Below are 21,292 nucleotides of genomic sequence, written 5' to 3'. Positions count from 1 at the left end.
AGGCTCGAATCAGAGATGAGTCATGTCTCTGCAGTCATTTGCAATCGCGAGGCCTAGGCACAGAGCAGCCCAGCCAGGTAGCACAGGACAAAGGCCAGCCAGGTCAGAGGCAGCGCTTTCAAGTCTTTACCTGAGGGAGCGCCGTCGGAGCGTTCCTTCCAGATTCTCCTTGATATCCAGAGGAGAGAGGGAGCTTGGGGAAATGGGCGGCTTTATGTGGGTGGGAAGACGCGAGTCCAAACGAAGCCTGTCTAATCGCTGCGAGACAGGGTCATGCTCTATCAGCAGCTGAAGCGTCTGGCTTGTCTTGCGAATCAATTCCTCCACCTGAAACCAAACCAAAGGACAGGACAATAGCAGACAGGAGGAACACAAATGACAGGAGACAGAGGAGACACAGCAGAATGCCCCTCAGGAATCGGAGTAGAGAGTTCAGTGAGATCACTCCATAGTTGTGGTTAGTTGCATGCACCACAGCTGTCTACCAGACGAATCAAGCTAGCAACACAGAGGTTCCTTATGCTATCCAAATCCTCTTCTTTGTGGTCAGCTACAAGTGACAACAGGCTGCCCAGGGAGTTGAGGGAGTCACCATCCCTGGAGGTGTTCAAAAGACCATAGGCACCACCATAGATGTGGTGCTCAGGGACATGGTTTAGTGGTGGCCTTGGTAGTGTTAGGATAATGGTTGGACCTCATGATCTTAAAGGTCTTTTCCAACTGAAGTGATTCTAGGACCTATACAAAAAAAAAAAAAGATGTGGACAGGCTGGAGAGGGTCCAGAGAAGGGCCACAAAGATGATCAAAGGGCTGTGATGCCTGTTATATAAGGAAAGGCTGAGAACTGGGTTTGTTCAGCCTTAAGAAAAGAAGGCTTAGGGGAGACCTTATCACTATGTTCCAGTATTTAAAGGGTGGCTACAAAGAAGATGGAGACTTCCTTTTTACAAGGAGTCACATGGAAAAGGCAAGGGGTAACGGGTACAAGTTACTACTGGGGAGATTCCAACTGGACACAAAAGGACAATTTTTCACAATGAGAACAGTCAGCCGTTGGAATAATCTCCCCAGAGAAGTGGTGGATTCACTGACATTAGAAACTTCTAAGATTTGGCTGGACAGGTTGCTGGGCCATCTTGTCTAGACTGTGCTTTTGCCAAGAAAGGTTGGACAAGATGATCCTTGAGGTCCCTTCCAACCTGGTATCCTATGATTCTATGAAACACTTTTTTTTTTCTATTTTTCTGAAAAGTGTTCAAAAACTACGCAAGCTTCCATTCTGAACAGTGCTGAAAAAAAACAGCTTTGCAAAAGCTACATTGTCTGAGAGATGTCTGTTGTGCTCCTAAAGTTCTCTTCAGCACCAACAGTAAATAAAACTCTTGCATAGTGAAGATAATGGTGGTCTCACTACCTGCTTGCAGCATCACCAGCTATCTGTACAAAGCATTTACTTGTAAATACAGACATCAAATACTTTTTTGGCAATGGGAAGCTCACCCCTAGGATCAGCTGAGCCTTTGTCTATTAGCAGTTGCCTCTAAAAGGATCAGAGCAGTGGACTTCACTAACAGTACATGAAGAGTCTCCACAGTCTCTCTGTCCTCTGAGATGCTGCAGCCCTACACTTTTCTTATTACCTCCCTTTGTGTTCGAATGCCACAAAATCAGAACTGTATCCTAATTGCATTTCCCTCTTGTTACATTTTCCTCTTCAACTGGAAGGGGTAGCAAAGCTTGTCTGCATGTTTATTCCTGCTGTCAGCATGAGTATTATGGGCGTACACACACTGTATGTAGGGTGAGAGAACAGCGCCAAGAAACAAAAAAGCTGTAGGAAGGCAGATGAGAAGGAGGCTTCAGAACAGAAATCTACCCACCTCCTCCACCTGTAATGTACGGATAGGAGCTCCATTAATCTCCAGGATACGATCTGCAGGGTGGATGGCGTTTCGGACATCTGGGCTGATGTGCATCCTGTTAACTCTAAACATGGGAATTATAGTGTGTGCGTGAAGTCAGTTTAGCCAAAATGATAAAAAAAAATATCTGATCTCTGATGCTTCCCTTCATAGGGGTATTTTGAAATAAAACAATGCTACTCTACCAACACAGTCAGCTACCATTAGACCAAGTGCTTCGGTCTGAACTGGTCTGGGGAGAGCTCTTCATCTGCCCAATGGCAAAAATTGCCAGTCCATTACAATTTGCCATATGTTTTGTGTTTAGTGAAGGAGACACCACAGAAATAGTTATCAACTAAGGTCATCACAAGAGCAAAATGGAGACCAAACACGAATGGCTATTAGCCAACATAAGTGCCAAGACAGATCCCCTCAGCAGATAAAGCAGCTGCAGTAATGCTGCAGAATTTATACCGGTTCCCTCTGCACACGCATGTACGTTGCGCACAACCTTGTCATACTCACTCTTTCACCTGGACACCAGTGGCATAGCTGGAGCAGCCACCTTCAACAGACACAGAGAACCCCCTCTTGCCATCAGTAGCTGCCGGCATGGAGATGAGAGTCAGCGTATAAGGCAGCTGCTCACGCAGAGACTCAGTGGAATGTTTTTCTATCATCGGTGTCAGCACAATCTGGTTATGGCATTTTCCACTGAAAGAAGTGAAGAAAGTCATTATGGCAGTGTCTATCCCTCCCTGCCAGACTCACACTTCTAACTTCTCTCATTGACCATAAGCTATAGTTTTTAGTGCTTACACCGTTCTTTCCTCCCTCCCTCAAAAGGCAGCTCCCTGGTATTCCATAGTGTCGCATTCAGCTGAACCACACCGAGCCAGCTAAACATGGCTTACACGTAGCAGGGAGCAACTCTGTGGGCAAAGCATGCAGCTCCGTCTTACCAGTAGAGAGTGGAATGCTGCACGAGTGCGTAAGTGTCCCCATCTTCAATGATCACTTTGCAGCTCATACAAGCAAAGCACTCGGGGTGATACTTGTATTCGCCAGCCACCTACAGACAGAAAAGGGAGTAGCTTAGTAGAGCCAAAATCCATCAGCAGATGCAGCTACTGCTTTCCTCTCTAACGACCGCGTTCATTCAGATCTCAAAGTCAAGTGACAGTTTTTTACTGGAGAGTTATATTAGCCCTTTCTACCTTTCCTGAACTCCATCCTTGGCACCTTGTTTCCAAAACTTCTCTGAAACAAACATGTCAACATGCAAAGCAAAGCTCGTGTCCCAGGAACCTCTGCTATATTTGGCAGCTGCTCAGCTATCAAAAATAGTTGATAGTCTGCTGCAGACTAGTAAACAAGATATTAAACCTTCCTGTTCAGTTGCTCTTGGCAAGATAACTAATGTTACGCCTGAATTAATAAAGCTGAAAGGGCTTTTTTTTTTTTGGCAAGCAGGCAACGCGCAAATTCAGATACTTTACCAGCCAGCTGAAAGAAAAAAACAGCAAGCCAAGACTGAGACAACAAAACACCTTTAAAGAACATTTTTATCCATTGATCTGTTTTTCTGTTTTCCTTATGAGAACTTCCCTTATTGACAGTATTTTGCAAAGACTTCTGCAAGCAATGAAATCGTCTGCACTTTTCTCAGTATTTCCCTTTGAGGTAGCAATCGTATTACTGAGTATCATGCTGCTTTTACTTAGGCCCTAGAAAAATAATGGTTACCTTTCACTCTTGACAGTTTTCAAGGCTAAATATTTGCAAGGTTGTGGCAAGGAGGGGAACACATTTAGGTGAGCCCCATATTGTGCAGGCAGAGTTCAATGCTTCAAAGCAATTGCGGCTAACAGTACTTCAAGACACCATCAGCCAGAAAACCACTCTGGCCATAGTCCAGGTGAGACTTGGATGGCAACCCTCCCCAAAGCCAGAACCTGCTGCTTATCCTGAGCGGAGAGGTTTGACTCCGCAGTGCAGTGGAAAATCACCCCATGGAGACACTGAGGCACTGTGCTACAGAAACTGAACAGACGTCCCCTTAATCACCTTTCTATTTCTCGTGCCTGTGCATTTCAGCACCTTACACTTTCTTTGTTCATATGCTTCAGATCCTCACGACTCCCTCCTTTAAGAGCTCCCCCCCCCCTTCAAAATTAATCTTTATCTAAAAGATGCAGACACAAGCCTCATTTCTAATCTCTGATTAGAGATCAGAGTAGCATGGAGACTATTGCCTTCAGTTTATTTGGTTATCTGAATAGCTAAGGCAACTCCCAACCAAGTTCGAGGAGTTGGAGGCAGGCATGCCCTGCCTCCAGGCTGAAGTCCTTCAGAATCCTTACCATCACAGGTCCAGTCATCAGCAGAGAGCAGCCATGGCAAGATTCCCCAAACTTCCCCCAGTAGTCTTTATGACAGTACAGCTTCCCATCTTTCTCATAGTACCAGTTAGTGAGGGGATCCTGACATTCAGAGCACCTTGAAGGAAACAAAGGCACAAAGTTCCAGTTGGCAACAAGTCACAAATCAATGAAAAGGATCCTCTCCTGCACAGAGAAAACAGACATTCAGCAGCAGCTCACCACCGGCTCTTCTAGTTATGGATGTACCAAGCATCAACCAATACAAAGGAAAAGACAAGCTTCCAAAGTTGAGAACAAATCCCATCCGTTTATTAAAACACATCAGTAGGTTTATAAATTCTGTTTAACAAATCCTGCTCCTCTGCTTTCTCCCTCTTCCTGGATGCAAGCTGCCAGTTGCAGAGCTGCCCAGCACAATGACAGCTCTGCTATGTTTCTACTTAGTGTTTCTATAGCGTCACACCGTCTTGTGCCAGAGCCCCTGTGTCCTCAGTGAGTTTAGGAAGGGAGACAGAGAGGAAGGATCCACTTCCCTATGCAACTCAAAGCCAGTTTTGCACCAGCCTTTGTGGAAAGCCTTTCTATTCTTCTGTAAGTAGACCTCTCCCAAAAGGTCAACTGCAGCACTATCCATTTAAGGGAGAGTTTTCAAAGCGGTTCATCTTTTGAGCATCCACCAATTAACTGTGATGAAAGTCCTCCACCTCTCCCCACCAATTGCTCTCCCTTTCCTTCTGCTGATGACAGCACATGAGGAAAAAAAACCCACAACCAACCAAAAAACACGCAAACAAAACTATTTCTCATTTTTCATGAAGGGAGTCTCAAAATCCTTCACATATCAATGTCAGCTCCCATTTCAATAAGCAACCATTACCAATCCTCTACCTATACCCTCCCAAGAAACAAACAAACACACACCCCCGGCCCAAAAAAAAAAAAAAAAAAAAAAAAGGAAAAGATGCAGCAATTCTATTGCAGATATAATTTTAGCAAATCAGAAGCAGCACCCAGATCTTCAAGCTTCCTGAGCACAAAATAACCCTGCCTCAGCAGGATGCACTGGGCAAGAGTTTAACTTCTGCAGCACAGAGGTGTGACTCAGTGGAGAGATAAGGCACAGACAGCAGTTGCATCACTAAAGATTATTCCATTAGCCCTGGGCAGCACGTTCTCAGATTTTAAAAGGAAAGTTAGTCTGGTATTGGCCATTTCTGAGTGCAGGGTCCAAGGCGGGTTAGTCACCAATAACTGGTTCAAAGAAACACCTCAAGGATCAATGTCAGTACAATGCTTTCCCAAAGGTGGAGGGAAGAGTTTCTTCTGCCTCTTACCCCAACGATTGCCCTAGTTACTACCTTGGAGAGGAACCCATTGCACGGAGGTGGGGTTTGGGTTTTAGGCAGGTGTGTGCCCTCCTGGGCAGCGAGCCTCTCTACAGCACCAAACGCACTGAAGTCAGCTAGTGGCAGTGGAGGTGCACTTCTTACATGCTCCGAGGGCTAAGATGAGAGCTACTGTTGACTTCACCTTTCACAAGCTTCCTGAAAGCTTATTTGTGCCAAAGACATTCCTTGTAAACTCCACCAGCTTGTAATAAGCGTGATGATATGCAAAGCTGGTCCTGCTCCAACATGGAGAGAGTTATTTGCTCCATCTCAAAAGACTGCAAAGCAACAAGGTGAAGCTGCTTGTAAGCAGCCTATGGTTTTAGGAGAAAACACACCTCATGAGGTATTTAGTGCCGTACCCTACCCTCAGGAAAGTTGCTCCTTCTAATGTATTTGGCTTCTATAGTGTTGTTCTCCCAGCTGAGGAGCTCCAAACCCTGCCCCCTCCTCCTTCCTCAGTGATGGGAAAGAACTCCAGCACGTGCAACAAGCCCTGCCAATTTTGTCTGAGGCAGGGGGAGCAGAACTTAACAGCCATATACATGGTACATCCACCATTACAGCCTCAGCCCTGGGGCACTGTCACGGTCACACCCTGCTCACCGTATGCAAGAGACCCAGAGGGCATTGCCATGCATTTTGCCTTCAACCACTACTAGCCTTTGGCTTTCATTTGCAGTAAATACCCCACGCCGAATGATCAAGTAGGTGAGTGGGAGGGAGAAAAGAGCAAGTGGAGACTAACAGCAAAGATTTCTATCACCTTGTGGCAGGAACATCTGGCTCAGCATGGGCAAATCGGATCCCTCTGACTTATCCGACTTCTGTGTGCGTGCCTGTACCAGTGCGTGCTCTGACAGTGATTACATCTTCAAACAGGGAGCTGTGACCAGACCTGCACTGGGGCTGCAGACAGCAATACCAGAGACTGCTCCACCAGGACTTCAAGACCTGGCTTTCTGTCTAAGCTCTCTCCAAGCAGGTGGGTTATTTATTTCTTTGTTTTTAAGCACAACACCTTCCCTTCCTCACCTCTCTTCAATTTCACCTTCAACTACTCCTCTTCCCCCCCCTAAGAAAATATAAAATTTCTGCAGAAGCAACACAACTGCAGTTCTGTTTAGATGGGCTCCAGAGGATCATGTACACTTGTCTTCCCTTTACCTTTCCCCTACTTCTTCGTGGTTTGATTCCAACCTTACAGCACTTTGATTAGTTTGCCTCCACCCGGAAATAAGCACTGGTATCTAATTTGCAACACACCCATAGCAAAATGAAGGTGAGGAGGTGGAGCCAGCAAGCAGTCAGTTCTTTGCTATGCAATTAAACAAATCTGGGCAGGACAAGTTTGCAGCTTAAGGCTCAGAACCCCACCCAGGGCAATGAGGCAACAGGAACAAAGCAGCCAGCCCCAAAGAGGCTAGATGCTGGTCATGGGTCTAACTGGCTACTTGATTAACCACTGCCAAGCAAGAGGACACAGCCATGGCCCATATGGCCAGGCAGCACCTTCTGATATTTACCATGCTTTCTGTACTGTGGAAAAGGCTTTAGATTTGTCAGGCGTGGAGAACTGGCAGACAGCACACGGGTATAGTTTCAAGACCTGTTCCAACTGTTTCAGTGCCTTCGCCCAAATGATAAAGGCATCACATGATTATGCCACATGACCCTCATTGAAGAGATATGTCAGAATTTTATCACAGAAGATACAAGAGTTACCACTCCTTCCTCTCCCTCCTCACTAGAGTGCGTGGCATTGCAGTCCTGCCATTGCCAGGGCTCACACCAGCCGAGACAGGAATACAACTACTTCTGCAGGTATTAAGCAAACTAATCTTTGCCAGTCACCACAACCAAAAGAAAGGACAATTTCTTGCTCCTGTCTTTTATAGATTAGAAACCACTAATCTTCTCCTAGATGATTTGCTATTCTTATTATAGAGTAACAAAGCACGATAATCAAGTTTCTGGGAGGACTGGTAACAGCCACTCTTGATGTGTTTCCTCTTGCTGCCCAGCAGCCATTTTCAGAGCTGCAGAGCCTTGCTCTCATTATACAGACCCATACATTATGATTCTTCGATTCTCAGCCTTGGCTATACAGAATTAATTAATCTGACTCCCACAGCCATCCTCCAGAACCCCAGGCAGCATCTGGGTGCAGCCCTGATGCTCTGTGGCACTGCAGGTGCAGAAAGAGTTCACAAATCGCAGCTTGATGGCTACTTGGTTTTGTCGGGGGGGGGGTGGGGGGTGGTAGGAGGATCAGATCACAACAGGTAACCAGCCTGGTTTTCAGCAAGACGGGAGATTCAATTGATGTGGCATCTCTTTTACATCTAAATGAAAGCCAATACCCTCATAGAAGCAAAGACTGCCCTGGCACTGAAGAGACAGATCCCTTTGAGAAGGGCTCATTAATAAAATGCACCCCTCACACACACTGTCAGGCTAGATCAGTTAACGCTAGACAGGCTCGAAAGAGCTGTGGTTCCAATTCTGCAGGCAGAGCGGGGGAGAGGACAGTCACGCAGACAGAAAGCTGCAGAATAAAACATAACCCCAGTCCATAGCTAACCCAAAGGCTTCTCACCCAGACTTAGCAGAAGTGTGTGCACTGGCTACATAAGAGACACTAGACAAGGAAGAACAGATGCTAGAAAACAGACTAAGTACCAGAAGGCAAGAGTGTTTAGGCTCTGACTATGCAAAACCATTTCCACACACTTAGGAAAAGGTGTATCTATGGCCTAGCACGATGCCATACACGTATTACAGATAATGGATGTCTTCTCACTTTCCTTCTTCTGAAAGCAGATGGTGTTTCAGAAAGTTGCCCGAAGAAGCTTAGCAATTGTGCAGCAGTATTTACTCCTGTCCTAGGCTGTTTTAACAAAAGGCTCCTTACTCCCGCATCAGTACAAATGTGTTGGCAGGAACAGGATCAATAATGAGCAAATCTGAGTGGAGGGGGGGGATAGGACGGAGACAATGAAACTGCAAGCTGTGCCTTTCCCCATCCATTCACCTTATCAGCACATCAGCATCAGTCACCATCCTGGCTGCGTTCAGCCCCACTAACAGTTTTCGCTATGGAGTGGTAACGCAATCAAAGCCTTATTCTGTAGCTATCACCTTTCTCAAGCCTCATTTGTTCAACTGGACAAGGAATGGTTGTTCATATAAACCAAAATATCACAGGAGAAGAATCCTTTCCACGTAAGGCAGGTGTGCTGCTTGTCCCTAGTTTCCTGCAAAGTACTTGATTTCTTTTCTCAAACCAGATTATGCACTGCCTCACTGCAGATTACATCACCTTCTTGAACTCGCAACAGCAGCACCTCACCTCACCCTGCACTGTGGCCAAGCACAAGTAGCTTTGGAAGAGACAGCAGCAGCAGCAGCAGCCATAGTCACCTCATTCCTCTGGCAGGAGAGCAAAGCACAGGGACATGGGGTAAAGTGGCAAATGCAGTGTTGCTCTGAAAGGGAGCCTGCTTGTCCGGGCTCCGCGGATACCGCCTCAGGACACAGGTGCTGTTCCCTCATACCAGAGAGCTGCGAAGGGGCTGGTAATGGGACTCTGCCCCCCATCACCTCCTCAAAGTGAGACAGGATCCCAGTTTGAGGCTGGCTGTTCCCTGCACACAAGCACGGGATCTCATTCTTCACGCCTCGCATGCCAGCTGCTCAGGAGAGCATTACAGGGGGAAAACGACACTTGGAAGGTCCACTGCTAATCCTGCGCAAGACTTACCGAAAGGGCTCCTTGGGAGCGAAGTAAGCTGGGGCAGACAAGTAACTTCCCATCTTCAACACTCGATAAACCGGCTCAGCCACAAACTTGTCCGACTGCCTCTGAACAGCTCTGTTCTGCCAACATGGCAGCAGCCAGTGCTCATTTAGTCTTGCGCTGATTCAGATACTTCACCTCTCTCTGAAGCTGCCCAAGGAGTGCCAGGTCTCTCGGCTGCTCATTCCTTTTCAGATTTTTCCTGGCTCCCATGGCTATAACCATCTTCTCCGACACTCAGCAGCAGTGGCACCCTCGGGAAGGATAGAATAACTGCTAACCAGGCTAGTTGAACATGCTTCTGCAACAGTTCTTGCGAGCTCTGCTGCCTGCTAACTATTGTCAAGTTTTCCCTTCTCTGGTTCCACCCAAGGGTGGGAGGGGAGGAGGAGTCATTGCAGGAGGACAGTGTGTGGCTACAGCGGCTGAATAAGCTCTACTTCTTCACGAGGGGTGGAGCTTTGATCCAAAAGAGGGGCTGCGTTAGTAAGTGCTGAAAGATAGCAGCTTTTGCCAAAGTGAGAGCCAAGTGCACAAACGTGAAACTACTCTTTGTAGCAGTGGCACATTCTGATGGAGAAGTCAAGGAAGGCAGAGTCTGACAAAGACAACCACCCACATCTCCAAACACACCAAATAAACGTTTACTACATACCTTCCTAAATCCCTCACAGTGAGGGGGGGGTTATACTACCTTCACAGGACCTACAATCTGTGAGCAACCTCCTTGCAGAGTACAAACAGTGTGCTTCAAGGAAAAATACCTTTCTTTCCCACACTGCTTTAACAAGAGATCATTGCAATCATTTAACCTAATCTTCATCTCCTGAACGGAAGCTGAGAGGTATAAAACAGCACAGACGAGTACTCTCTCCTGCTTGCAGAACATGTAGTTATATCATTTTGCTTGCTCTGAAGCCAAGCATGATCTCTAGTGGCCTAATCAGCTAAAGCTGTTTGCAAGACACTCAGAAATGCAACAAACATATGCTGCTGCACCGAGCCCTCCCATTTTTGTCCAGTCAGCAAAGCCTGGCATGCCTGAACACAGCCTGAAAATCATGCTGTGTTCCAGAGGCAAGAGTACTCAAATGTGCTTTTACTGGAGATGCTCGTCTCAGCTGGCATATTGTTCAAGGGACGCTTGGGGCTGGGACAAGGCAGTCTTGGCTGCAGATTTGACAGCTGCTGCTCACTCAGTTGAAGGAAGCAGAAAGCCAGGCAGCCTTTCGTGGTTTTTTTTTTCCTTTTTTTTTTTTTTTTTTTTTTTACCTTAATAAGCAGCCACCTTTCTGTGAAAAAATAAAAATTAAAAAAAAAAAAAAAATCATTTTCACCCATTCAGTGCAGTTCCTAAGGCTGGCTGTAAAAGTGCAGTGAAGCCCAGTGCTGCAGAGCCCAACGTGGCTGTCAGTTCCAGCATGGGTCTAATTCCTTCTGACATTTCACACAGCTCTACTGGAAGCAGCAACACGGTGAGTCTGTGTCTAGGAATGCACTCTGGTCTCCCACATTCTCTATATGTTGCGTGCTGAAAATGGGCCAGTGCTCACAATCCAAAGCTTCCCTGGCTATCAGCACCACCCCACAACACAGACATACCTCCAGTGCATCGCAGAGCCCCTCCCCTGCCCAGTATCACCTACAAACAAAAGCTTTTCCCCACAATTCTGCTGCCATGGGCTGAACTCCCTCCAAGGGGGATTCCACGTGACCTCATAAATCCCAACTCTTCAGACAAAACCTTTGAAGATTTGATCCACAGATGTGATAAGCAGCCAGCTAGTCTGTGAATGAAGCCAGCAGATAAAGCCTAACTTCAAAGTAATAAAAACCACCCAGACAGCTAAGCAACTGGGAAGGGATTTTGTTTGAGACTTCCTTAAAGCCAAAGGACACACAGTCAAATGTCTATTTAAACAGGAAACATCTTATCAAAATTATTTTACTTCTGCAGCAAGCCCCAGCAGCAGCCAGTAAGTTACTTTTTCCTACGCAGAATTCTCTTGTTACTTCTTGCCTTTTTTATTATTGTGACCTATTTGAGAACACAAACAGTCATTTTACTGGCACCATCTAGGGGCCAGGCCAAAATGCACCAAAGCAAATTTCTTTTTCACCAACTGAAGTCAGATATCAGCATCTTCTCTCTTGCAAATGCTGACAGCATTTCCACTGCAAACACGTAGCCATCACAGGGGGTTGCTTTTGCTTTCCTTGCTATGGTTTAGAATTGTACGGTAATTTTTGCCAGAAAGAAGTCTGAAAAGTCTAACTAGCAAATAAAAAGGAACAAATGAAAAACCTCGACAATGACGTAACATGAAATTTATTACAAACTGACTCGCAGCCGTTAGGGTTTTATCCCCACAGAAATGCATCGCATCGCTGTTGTGCTATCCCAGTGACCAATACCTTCAACCAGCTGGGGTTAGGCTGCACATCCAGACGTCCTCGTCACCACAGATTCCTGCTGTCCAACAGCAAGCTTGCCGACAGATGTATTGCTCAGCATATCGACCAGCCCTGAGATACACAAATTTACCCTGGCACAGACAGGCACCTTGGTGTGTGTGGGACTGGTATAAGCTGGGGAAGAAGCATCTGCTTGATGCCTGAAGAGTCTGCGGCAAGTCTTTATTTCAGCATGGGTGCAGTTTGGAGGCATTCCAAATACTTCAGTACAATCCCAACACCTCATTGTATTTCCAAGGCACTTACACATAACACGTGCTTTGCTGCTGTTGAAAGACACAGCCAGCTCTTGACATCAGCTACTGAAACTAATACTGTTTTGATATGCATGTACTCTGAGTGAAAGCTCTTGCACACAGCTCTTGAGCAAACTCAAACGAACAGAGGAGCGAAGCTCGTCTCCATCACTGCATCTTACTTCTAAGCAGCAGCAGAACTTCAGACCAACACAGTGATGCCTTCTCAGTACCTAACATCATGAAGCACAACATTAGGATGGAGACAGAATTTTAATCTCCACCATACTTGCCTAATGGCTGCACACCTCCTGAATACGTGCCGGCTGAGAAGCAAACCAAATTCAGCCTATTGAAACTTCACAGATTATATATGGTTTTGGAAGCAGTGACTTCTGCTCTGTAAATGCAGCACATAGGGCAACAAGACTGGCACTGACACCTCTTTATCTTCACTCGCTTCCTAACTTGCTACTTTTGTCTCTGCAGACCGGTAAATTCCTCAGGGAAGGATCCTGCCTCACTCATGTGGAAAGCCTACCACATACTGGGCTGTGTAATTCTAATTACCTTGATATAATAACGCCCTGATAACAATGCCCTAAAGGACAAGCAGCTTCACAAGTAAACTAAAAAAGCTGAGACTGGGCTTCCTTAAATATAAAGGGTCCTCATCTATGTCCTGCAGCTGGTAGACTCCCCCGAGGAATGTGGCTGCTTCCACCTGTAAAGTGCTTCATTGTTTCTTTGGATTTTTAAACTTTTGAACACAGGCATTTAGCAACTATTTCTCCCTAAATCTGATAGTGAGTGGTGAATGTCAATGCTGATGGAGATACCATCAAAGACATTCCCAGGAGTCTGTAGAGTTAGTGGAGAAGAGCTCTCACCTCTGAGGCCCTATCATTAGGTTTCTGTAACTGCCAGAAACTGGAGAAGACAGGAAAGAAGAGATTCTTGTCGTCTTCTACCATAATTCAACTCCCTTTTGTTACTACTGATCTTTCCCCTGCTCTCAAATTCAGCTGTTCTGTGTAGAAACCTGACTGTATTCACAGCTGAAAAGCTAAAGGAAGATTCAAAGCATCAAACGTCCCCACATTTCAAATTAATCTTAATACACACCTTTGCTTACATCTTCATTTACTGTAGATCTATTTGTCCTGTTATCCGGGGAGAGGAATCAGCTTTTGGAAAATGAAGGCCTGTGCCGAACAGTTTGAACGGACAGAAGTGATCCAACGTCTAGAAAATACAGTCTATGAGAAAAAGCTAGGTCCAGGGCTTCTTCAGTCTAGGAGAGACTGATGGGAGACCCGATAGCTGCTTTCAAACAGGAAAAGGTTACCTGAATAACAGATGGGTGAAAAAATCTCGTTTTCCATGCCCATCGTGAAGTGACTAGAAGAAATTGATTTAAATTGCAACAAAGTGGAGTTCCAAAGGTAGTAGGCAGAAGCTTCTAACACTAAGGATCATTAAGTGCTAGCAGACATGGTCTGGGAGACAGAAAACCTGCAGTGATGGGAGATTATTAGGTGACCAGTTTCTTGATCATTCCAAAGCCATAGAAATTACTTGCTTCAAACATAAGTTGAAATTTTGTAGCTATCCTAAGAACCAAGAAAACCGACATGGAAAATACCCTCGGAAGCCATCTAGTGTATCCCGGAACTGCCAAAACAGGTTTAACCAACTATAGACATTCTTAATACAAGATTGGCTGGCTTGCCTTCCCCTGCCCCCAAACATAAAAGGAATCAAGGTGATTCACTAAGTTTTGCTAAGCAAAAAATACTTCTATAGCACACAAAATACACCATTCAGTATAGAAAAATCACATCTTTGTAAAACAATCAAATTACTAGAGTTGGCAAATTAATAGTGGTTCTCTTTCTGGTCAGTAGCCTGGAGCTCAGGGCATCCCCTCGATGCACGGACAGCTAATCCAGTTCTGTTTTCCAACCATGGACAATTGTCACGCTGCAGAGAGAGCACAACAGGCGGGTGACAGGGGATTCTGGGAAGAATCGACTTTTAACCTTGTTCCACTACTGAGAAACAGTCAGAAGGAGAATTTGTTTCAAATTCAGTGCAGAATACCAGCAGGAGACATAGCCAGGAGTTATTCTGCACTCTGCCAAAACTCTTCCATCTTTTCGAAGTACTCATTTAGAGAAAACAGCCTTCTGGTGGTTACAGCACTCCTTCTGTTTTAGTTTCGAGCTCCAGTAAAGGTTAACAGAAATTGAAATGGAGTGACATTCAAAAAGAGTGCCAGCACCTGAACCCTAAACAGTCTGTCAGGTGAATTATTTAACTCTAGGTAATAAGGCAATTTTTATTGTGATTTGAACAAATAAATTTTGGGTTATTACTTCAGGTTTTTTTTTTTTTACAAGTATAAACAGTTTCTTAATGATTTCAAGACTGCATTTAATTTTAGCCAATTATCTTTTACTGGAAAGTCAATTTACTGCTTACAATTACTTAAATATAACAATGTAATCTCTGATGAGTCAGATATCACAACCTAACACTTTTTAGTCATACAGTTGTTTATATTATTAACTTAGCATCAAACTATTTCATAATATATTTTTTTTAAAAAAGACACAGAAAGACATGGTAATTTTTCCCAAAGTCAAGCTGCACTGCATATGCATAAAAATCTGATGTATTAAGCAAAAAGGAAATATTTGTCCAAACTGAATTAATAGTTTCTGGTCACCATCATCTCCAGTGCTTTAGATCTACTCATGAAAAATTTTAGATTCATACAAAATTTCTCTGCTTTCCTTTCCTCTTCCAGAAAAAGGAAGATGAGCTTTTCTACTCTTCAAACTCCTGATGCATTTTCAGCTTTTAATTAACTGGTTTCGGTATAAACTAAACAGTATATTTTTAAAGCTGTAACTAGAAAATCATCAGTAATGCACCACCTTCAGTAACTTTTGTCGAAGATACACTGTGAACAGTTTTTCTCTGATGTGGTGGGTTTGGCTTTTGTTTAACATTTCTGCAGCAAGCCTGTGTTGCTTGGCCACTTAGATTTATTTTATAGACCACAGTAATATACATCCTCTGTTATTTCATGGTTAGGAAGGAACTGAACCTCAGCTGTCTTCCTTCCTAAAAAGTTCTTAACCACCCTCCTACAGCAGCAATTCCTACCAGCATTTCCAATAATTTTCTTTGTATGGATCCAAAAGCATTTCCCACCTGGATGCATTCAACAGGATCGATCTGAATTCATGGTTTTCAAATAATCAAACCTGGATTTTTATCAAATACCGTGTTTTTAAGATTAAACCATGCAGCTATATCTGAGTCTTCTCATCCCCTCCTACTCCAATTCAAACATGCAATATCTCTACAGAAAGAGGGAACTGCCATTAATTTAATTTGTCTTTATCTGTGGAAAAAACTAAAAACAACACAACACAAAACACCAACAATGGACATGAAAATACCAGGTATCAATACTTTATTAAAAGGTGTAATTCAAAGCAGTATCTTCTATTTTGTAATATGGAAAAAAAAGTTGGACTGAAAGCAATAAGAACAGCGTGATCTAGGTCAAAAAATGCTCTTCCAATAATCCCCCCTTAGGTAAAAGTGATCCAGGCCTAGGAAAAAGATACCTTGCCACTTCTCTTTTTCCCTTTCTTGGTGTAGTGCTTGAAGTTCTGTGCAAAATAAGTTCCAAATCCAGTGGAACTGTGTATCAGTGAAAAGCAACGGCCTTTGAAAGTGTATCCTATCTCAACAGAATTCAGAGGCACAGAAGTACATTCAGAGTTAATTCACAACAGATACCGTGACAGAAGCATCTAAAACACTTCCTCAGCCAGATCCAACCCATCGGAGTCAAGCCTAAGGACCAGTTGGCCAAAGAACAGTTTAAAATATCCAAGATACACGAACAGGGACTTGCTCGTCCCTCCAGCCACACCAGGTTTCAGAGACAAAGCTCCTGCACATGCAGTTTAAGGAGGGAAGTGACAAAAAACTTAAATCCTCAGAGACATGCATGTACGTCAGCTACTGCCAGTGCCAAGCATGATCAGCAGCCTAGCCTGACCAAGAATAAACAGAGCTAACGAGCCTGGAGCGGTGCCAATCAGCATTAGAGAAATTATGTGCCAGGCCAGGGAGTCAGCTAATCCACAGGAAGACTGTAAAAAACACTCCACAAGAGCTGCCGGAACTCACAGCTACCAGATGCCAAAGGCTTTTACCCTTAAAGGCTTTTTAAAGTTTGGCTTTGGGATATCAAGCACAAGACTGCTGCTCAGCACGGCTTAGGGAGAACAGAAGAAAAGGGGGAACAGAGTGCAAACTGGAAATTTGTTTTCACGTACAGCCCTAGCCTGGAACTAGGGAAAAGGGAAGGGCAACTTCCTTTACTGCAGGTTCCAATTGTTCACTCCGCATGGCAGCTTCGCCGGGTGCTAGAGCTAGCCCAAAGCACAGCGCACGAGAGGAGCGCATCAGCAAATGCAGAAAGTTACTACACATCTCAGAGAAAAGCTGGCATCTTCACTTGTGTAACACAAACAAACAAAAAATCCACCAAACTTCCATTTTACAACATAAACTATGATATCAAATTATCTGTGAAGTGTCATAAGGGCAGGATTCACCCCCAGCTCAGCTGCTACCCACCTCAACAGCCCCAATACCGAGAAGCACCAAGACATTTGCAAATGAAGACCCACAACAGAAATACATTCAAAGGCAAGACAGACAGACTTACTAGCACACACAGCTTTGGGTTTGGCTACTGGCAGAATCTCGGGAAGCTCAACAACAGGATACTAGTTCTTTAGGCAGAAAACCAGGATTAAGACAAGCAGACTCAATAGAGCTAAACATAAATACTCAAACCAGTAGAAATCCAAAAGACTGGGATTTGTAGTGATATAAAGTGTAATTGTGATTATCAACATGTGATTGTAACTAACAGCACTTTCCAAGTCAACAGAGCTAGCACTGCTCTGGCGGCATGGTATCTTTTTTTTTTTAAATACATCAATAACCATAATCACAAAGTTGGGGTATTTTGTTGGGGTTTCTTCGGTTCTTGCTTCTTTAAACCAGACCAGTGGATGCCTATCCTGGTACAGCAAACATTCCTCCAAAGCCACACTTTCTGGCTTCCTATTCCCCCCATTTGCTTTGACAGCATCTAAAACATTAGCCTCTCCAGATTCAAGCCAACACAGAAGCCAGTAGAAGCTGCAGGTACTCAACCCCTCTCAAAAATATAGGCCCCTTCAGAAATGTGATGAAACCTGGACCCAGTATTCATGAAACACCGACGAGAGGCATTACTTCTACCTCCAGGAAGAAAAGCATGTCAGAGATTCCTTTTCGTCCGTGCCGATAGCAACATTGCAACAGATTTCATAAGTTTGTACGTCTTAACAGTCTGAAAAGGAGAGGAAGTAAAGGCAAGATCTCCCTCCCCCAGATCAGCAGTTTTCCCCAACACCCTGGTATCTCCCTTGTACCTACCACACACGGAAAAATCAACAGGCTATGCAAACTGCCGGGGCACTACTTTGGAATGCAGCTGAAGACAAATACGCAACCCGTGGCTCCTGCCACCACCAGTGCCTCAGAGCTTCCATTTGTACTTCAGCTCTATTCCCGTATGCGTGTGCATCAGCACGGCAACACTTTGCCAGGCCGTGTCAGACCGCTACTGGGACGGAAAGTCAATTCCAAAGTGCTACTGCGGGCGCCGAAGTACAGCCACAAACAGGAGCGTGCAACCGCTCCGCGAGACGCCCAGGAACAGGTCAGGCACGGAGCTGACAGCAAGAGCTCCCTGTTAATATATCCACCAAGAACTCTCTGTTAATATCCACCAGATTCCAAGTCCGTTGAACAACAAAAGGAGAGTTTAATGAGCTAAAGTTTTACCTACCGGAAGCAGGAAATGTGCCACGCTTCATTAACAGTCTTGTAGAGGCGCTGACCCGCAGCAATGCTGTCCCCGCATCCGAGACATCTCCAGACTTCTTCACCTGCATGCAGGAACAAAGCGACATACAGCAACCATTTCACATCAGAGAAAACAAGGATTGCTGCATCCCTGGTAAAGAACAACCTTCAATTATACCACCAACGGGAAAGCCTTCACACACAGCAAGTTAAGCCAATACCAGGCAGTCTGTAACCCCAGAGAGCGGAGTCCCCAAATCGAGCTCTGATATCTTACATATTTTACTTTTTTTTTCTCCAGAAAAAAAGCAGCACCATCTGCTCCTCCGCGTTCTGCAGAAGAAAGCGACGTGACTTTTCACAGAAAACAGCTCCGTTACAGCTGTGCTAGTCTTCAGAGCAGAGATTGCAGGAAGGCAGATTGGACTCGTGTGAGAATTCCCTCAGAGAGCCGTGCTAGGCCAGGAAGCCATGCCACCGTTTCCCCATGCTGCTGACTCAGCCCATAACGTTTGCACTCATTTGTGTAATTAACTGGATTTCCCAGAAGTGAAAGAAAGGAAAGGCAAGAAAGAAAGCCAAACTTTATTCAGTAGAGAACAACTTGACTACCAGGAAGGAATTACACACTTGAATGAATATTCCTGTAGAGACTTAGAGCCAACACCAGACTACTGTCAGACTTCGCAAGAGGGGTTGATGCTACTGGCCTATTGCCCCTTCAGAAAATACTTATAAAGGTTATAATATAGTAACAGTTTCTTCTAGAGCTGCCATAAAACCCCAGAGAGAGCTAGCTATTTAGATGCACGCAAGCTAGGAAAAACGGTATGAAAACTTGGGCACAAAGAGCATTTGGCACACAGATAAACGCTACCCAAAATCCAAACAGCTGTACAGGCACATTAAAGAGAGAGCCAAGGGTCTGGATGAGCACAGGATGGCACAAGGAACGCGTCACATAGCTGGGCAGATCTCAAACCTGTTTCTTCCTGCTACCAAAAGTTTACTTGCAGTAAGGTTGCATAAGAAGGGCACTTAGAGAAGGAAAACCACTAACCACAGGCTTCCACTTTCCAAAGAACGTTAAAACTTGGTAGCTGCTCAGGCAAGTTGAGATCAAGCTCAAGTTCCTTGAAGTTACACAAACCAGAAGCCAACCGCCTTCTATGCGCTTTTACCCCACTGGTGTAGGTCAATGACAACGTTTAAAGATAACCAAGGTGAAGAGCTCCTCTTACGTTTTACACAAATAGCTATTCCAGACAAAAAACTTGTTGCTCAACCACAAGCAAGCACCACCCTCACCAGCAGATCAGCAGTAACCCCAGAGGTCTCCTGCAGACCACAGGCAGGGTTCATTTGATGTGACATTTGGTGCCAGTCGCTACTTCAGTTCCCAGCTAAGCAGCAGCTCCTACACCTGAGAACGCGTCTACACCCTCCTGCTATCTGGATCACCGAGAGCTGCACCTGACCTCGGATCTGCACGACAGAGTAAGGATTAGGAAAAACTTGGAAAAAAGCTGACACTACCCGTGTTCTGCCATAAAGTCAATTGCTTTTCAGCACATCAAACAGGCTTGGAAATAAAAGGCAAAGCCACACGTGCCAGCCCCTCTGTGCAGGCGGCCGACGCTCTCCTGGCCACCCTACAGGCCGCAGAAAGCCTGCAAACCGGGCAGCCTCCAGCTCCTGCCCAGTGCCGCGAGCGCAAGATGCCAATGTGAATACAGACAGCGGATCCTATTTAAAGGAATTTAAAGACTAGTGACTCCGCCACAGCTGACTCAAAGCAACAGGTATTCCTCCACAACGATCACGCAGGGGTTCACCCGTTAGCTCCCCAACTGCAGGCAGCAGTCACCTCGCCTTCAGCTGCGATGCTGCCGCTGTTTCACTGCGCTCGGAACGGCCGGTTAGCTCACGAACGGAAATGGATGGTCCTATATGCACCCCAAAACGGCTTAAATATCCAGGAGAAGTGACGGAAATGAAAAAAAAAAGGAGCAGGAAACAGTGTGAAGGAAAAGCAAACGGACATAATCCATGTCACAGGTCTGTCCAGTCCCCCAGGACAGGAGGAATGTCAGGGAAGCGGCCAGCGCCGAGAAGCAGCGGCTCCTCCGGCGGCAGCAGCCCCGGCGGGCACCGGCCAGCCCCCGCGGCCGGGAGGGCGGCCGAGCCTCGGCGGGACAAGGGCAGGGACCGGGCGCGGCCAGCCGGCCCCAGCAAGCAGCTGCCTGCGGGGATCCAATGCCCGGCAGCCGGCCGCCCTCGCCGCGGGAAGGCGCGGCGCAGCCCCGGGAAGCCGCCCCCATCTCCGCGCCTCCCCGCGGAGCGCGCTGCCCCGCAGCCCGGGCGCGGCCCCCCCGAGCCACGCGGGTGGCCGCCAACCAGCGGAGGCCGTCGGCGCCCCGGACCCGCCGGCCGGCTCCTAGCCCGTTCCCCGAGACACGGGCTAACGCCGAGCCAGCGTGCAGCTCCAGGAGCCGGCGGTGCGCCGGCCCTGCGGGCGAGCCCCCCCCTCGAGCCCCGCACCTGCCGCCCCGCCGCGCCGCAATTGGGCTGGCGCCCGCATAACGGCCGCCCGGACGGAGGAGAGCCGCGGCCTCGCGTCCGCCCCGCTGTCACGGCAGGCGGCACCAGCTCCCGGCACCCCCGGAGGCGCGGCCCGGCCCGGCCCGGCCCGGCCGCCTCACCTGGCAGCGCCTCCATCCCGCGCCGGCCTCGCCGCCGCCCCGGGGCTCGCCCGCGCCTGACGTCAGCCTCTACGCAACGCGCGGTAGGTCACTCCGCACCTGGCGCGGGAGCGCGCGCACCCCCCCCCCGCCCCTTTTCCCCTAGCTGTTCTCTCAGCGTCGTACCCCGCCCCGAGGGCAGCTTATCGCCCCGCCCTTTTCCTCGCCGCAGGCCAATCGGCACTCCGCCCCCCTCACGACCACAGGCCAATCCCCGCGGTACTCTGCGGCGGCTGTCCCGCCCCTTCCGCGGCGAGGACCAATCATAGTGCGGCCACGGCTCCAGTCCCTCCCGCCACGTGCCGTGGCGGGCAGCAGGCGCGGCAGCGTCCGCCGCTGGGCCTCTGCCTGCGCCGGGCCCGGCCCGGCCCCACCGGCCGCCACTCGGGGCCTGCCCCGGTACCGCTGCCTC

At 46.9% G+C, this 21,292-nt stretch overlaps 1 protein-coding gene across 1 annotated transcript in view; it reads right to left on the bottom strand.

Moving 5' to 3' along the window:
- Positions 1-20,860, bottom strand: part of LIMK2 (LIM domain kinase 2) — a 31,535-nt gene extending 10,675 nt beyond the window's left edge. Inside the window, exons 1-7 of the mRNA XM_086474131.1 lie at positions 20,842-20,860; positions 18,123-18,222; positions 4,269-4,404; positions 2,868-2,977; positions 2,431-2,619; positions 1,882-1,987; positions 131-327 (exon numbers count right to left, since the gene is read on the bottom strand). Of these exons, the coding sequence (XP_086330257.1) occupies positions 131-327; positions 1,882-1,987; positions 2,431-2,619; positions 2,868-2,977; positions 4,269-4,404; positions 18,123-18,222; positions 20,842-20,857 (854 nt within the window). The 5' untranslated portion in view covers positions 20,858-20,860. The remainder of the gene's footprint in view (positions 1-130; positions 328-1,881; positions 1,988-2,430; positions 2,620-2,867; positions 2,978-4,268; positions 4,405-18,122; positions 18,223-20,841) is intronic.
- Positions 20,861-21,292: the final 432 nt, after the last annotated feature.

This window comes from Leptosomus discolor, chromosome 16 (genome assembly GCF_034619465.1).
Source record: "Leptosomus discolor isolate bLepDis1 chromosome 16, bLepDis1.hap2, whole genome shotgun sequence".
NCBI classification, from domain to species: Eukaryota; Metazoa; Chordata; class Aves; order Leptosomiformes; family Leptosomidae; genus Leptosomus; species Leptosomus discolor.
The sequence above is the reverse complement of the archived record's forward strand: the minus strand, read 5'-3'. Positions and strand labels throughout refer to the sequence as shown.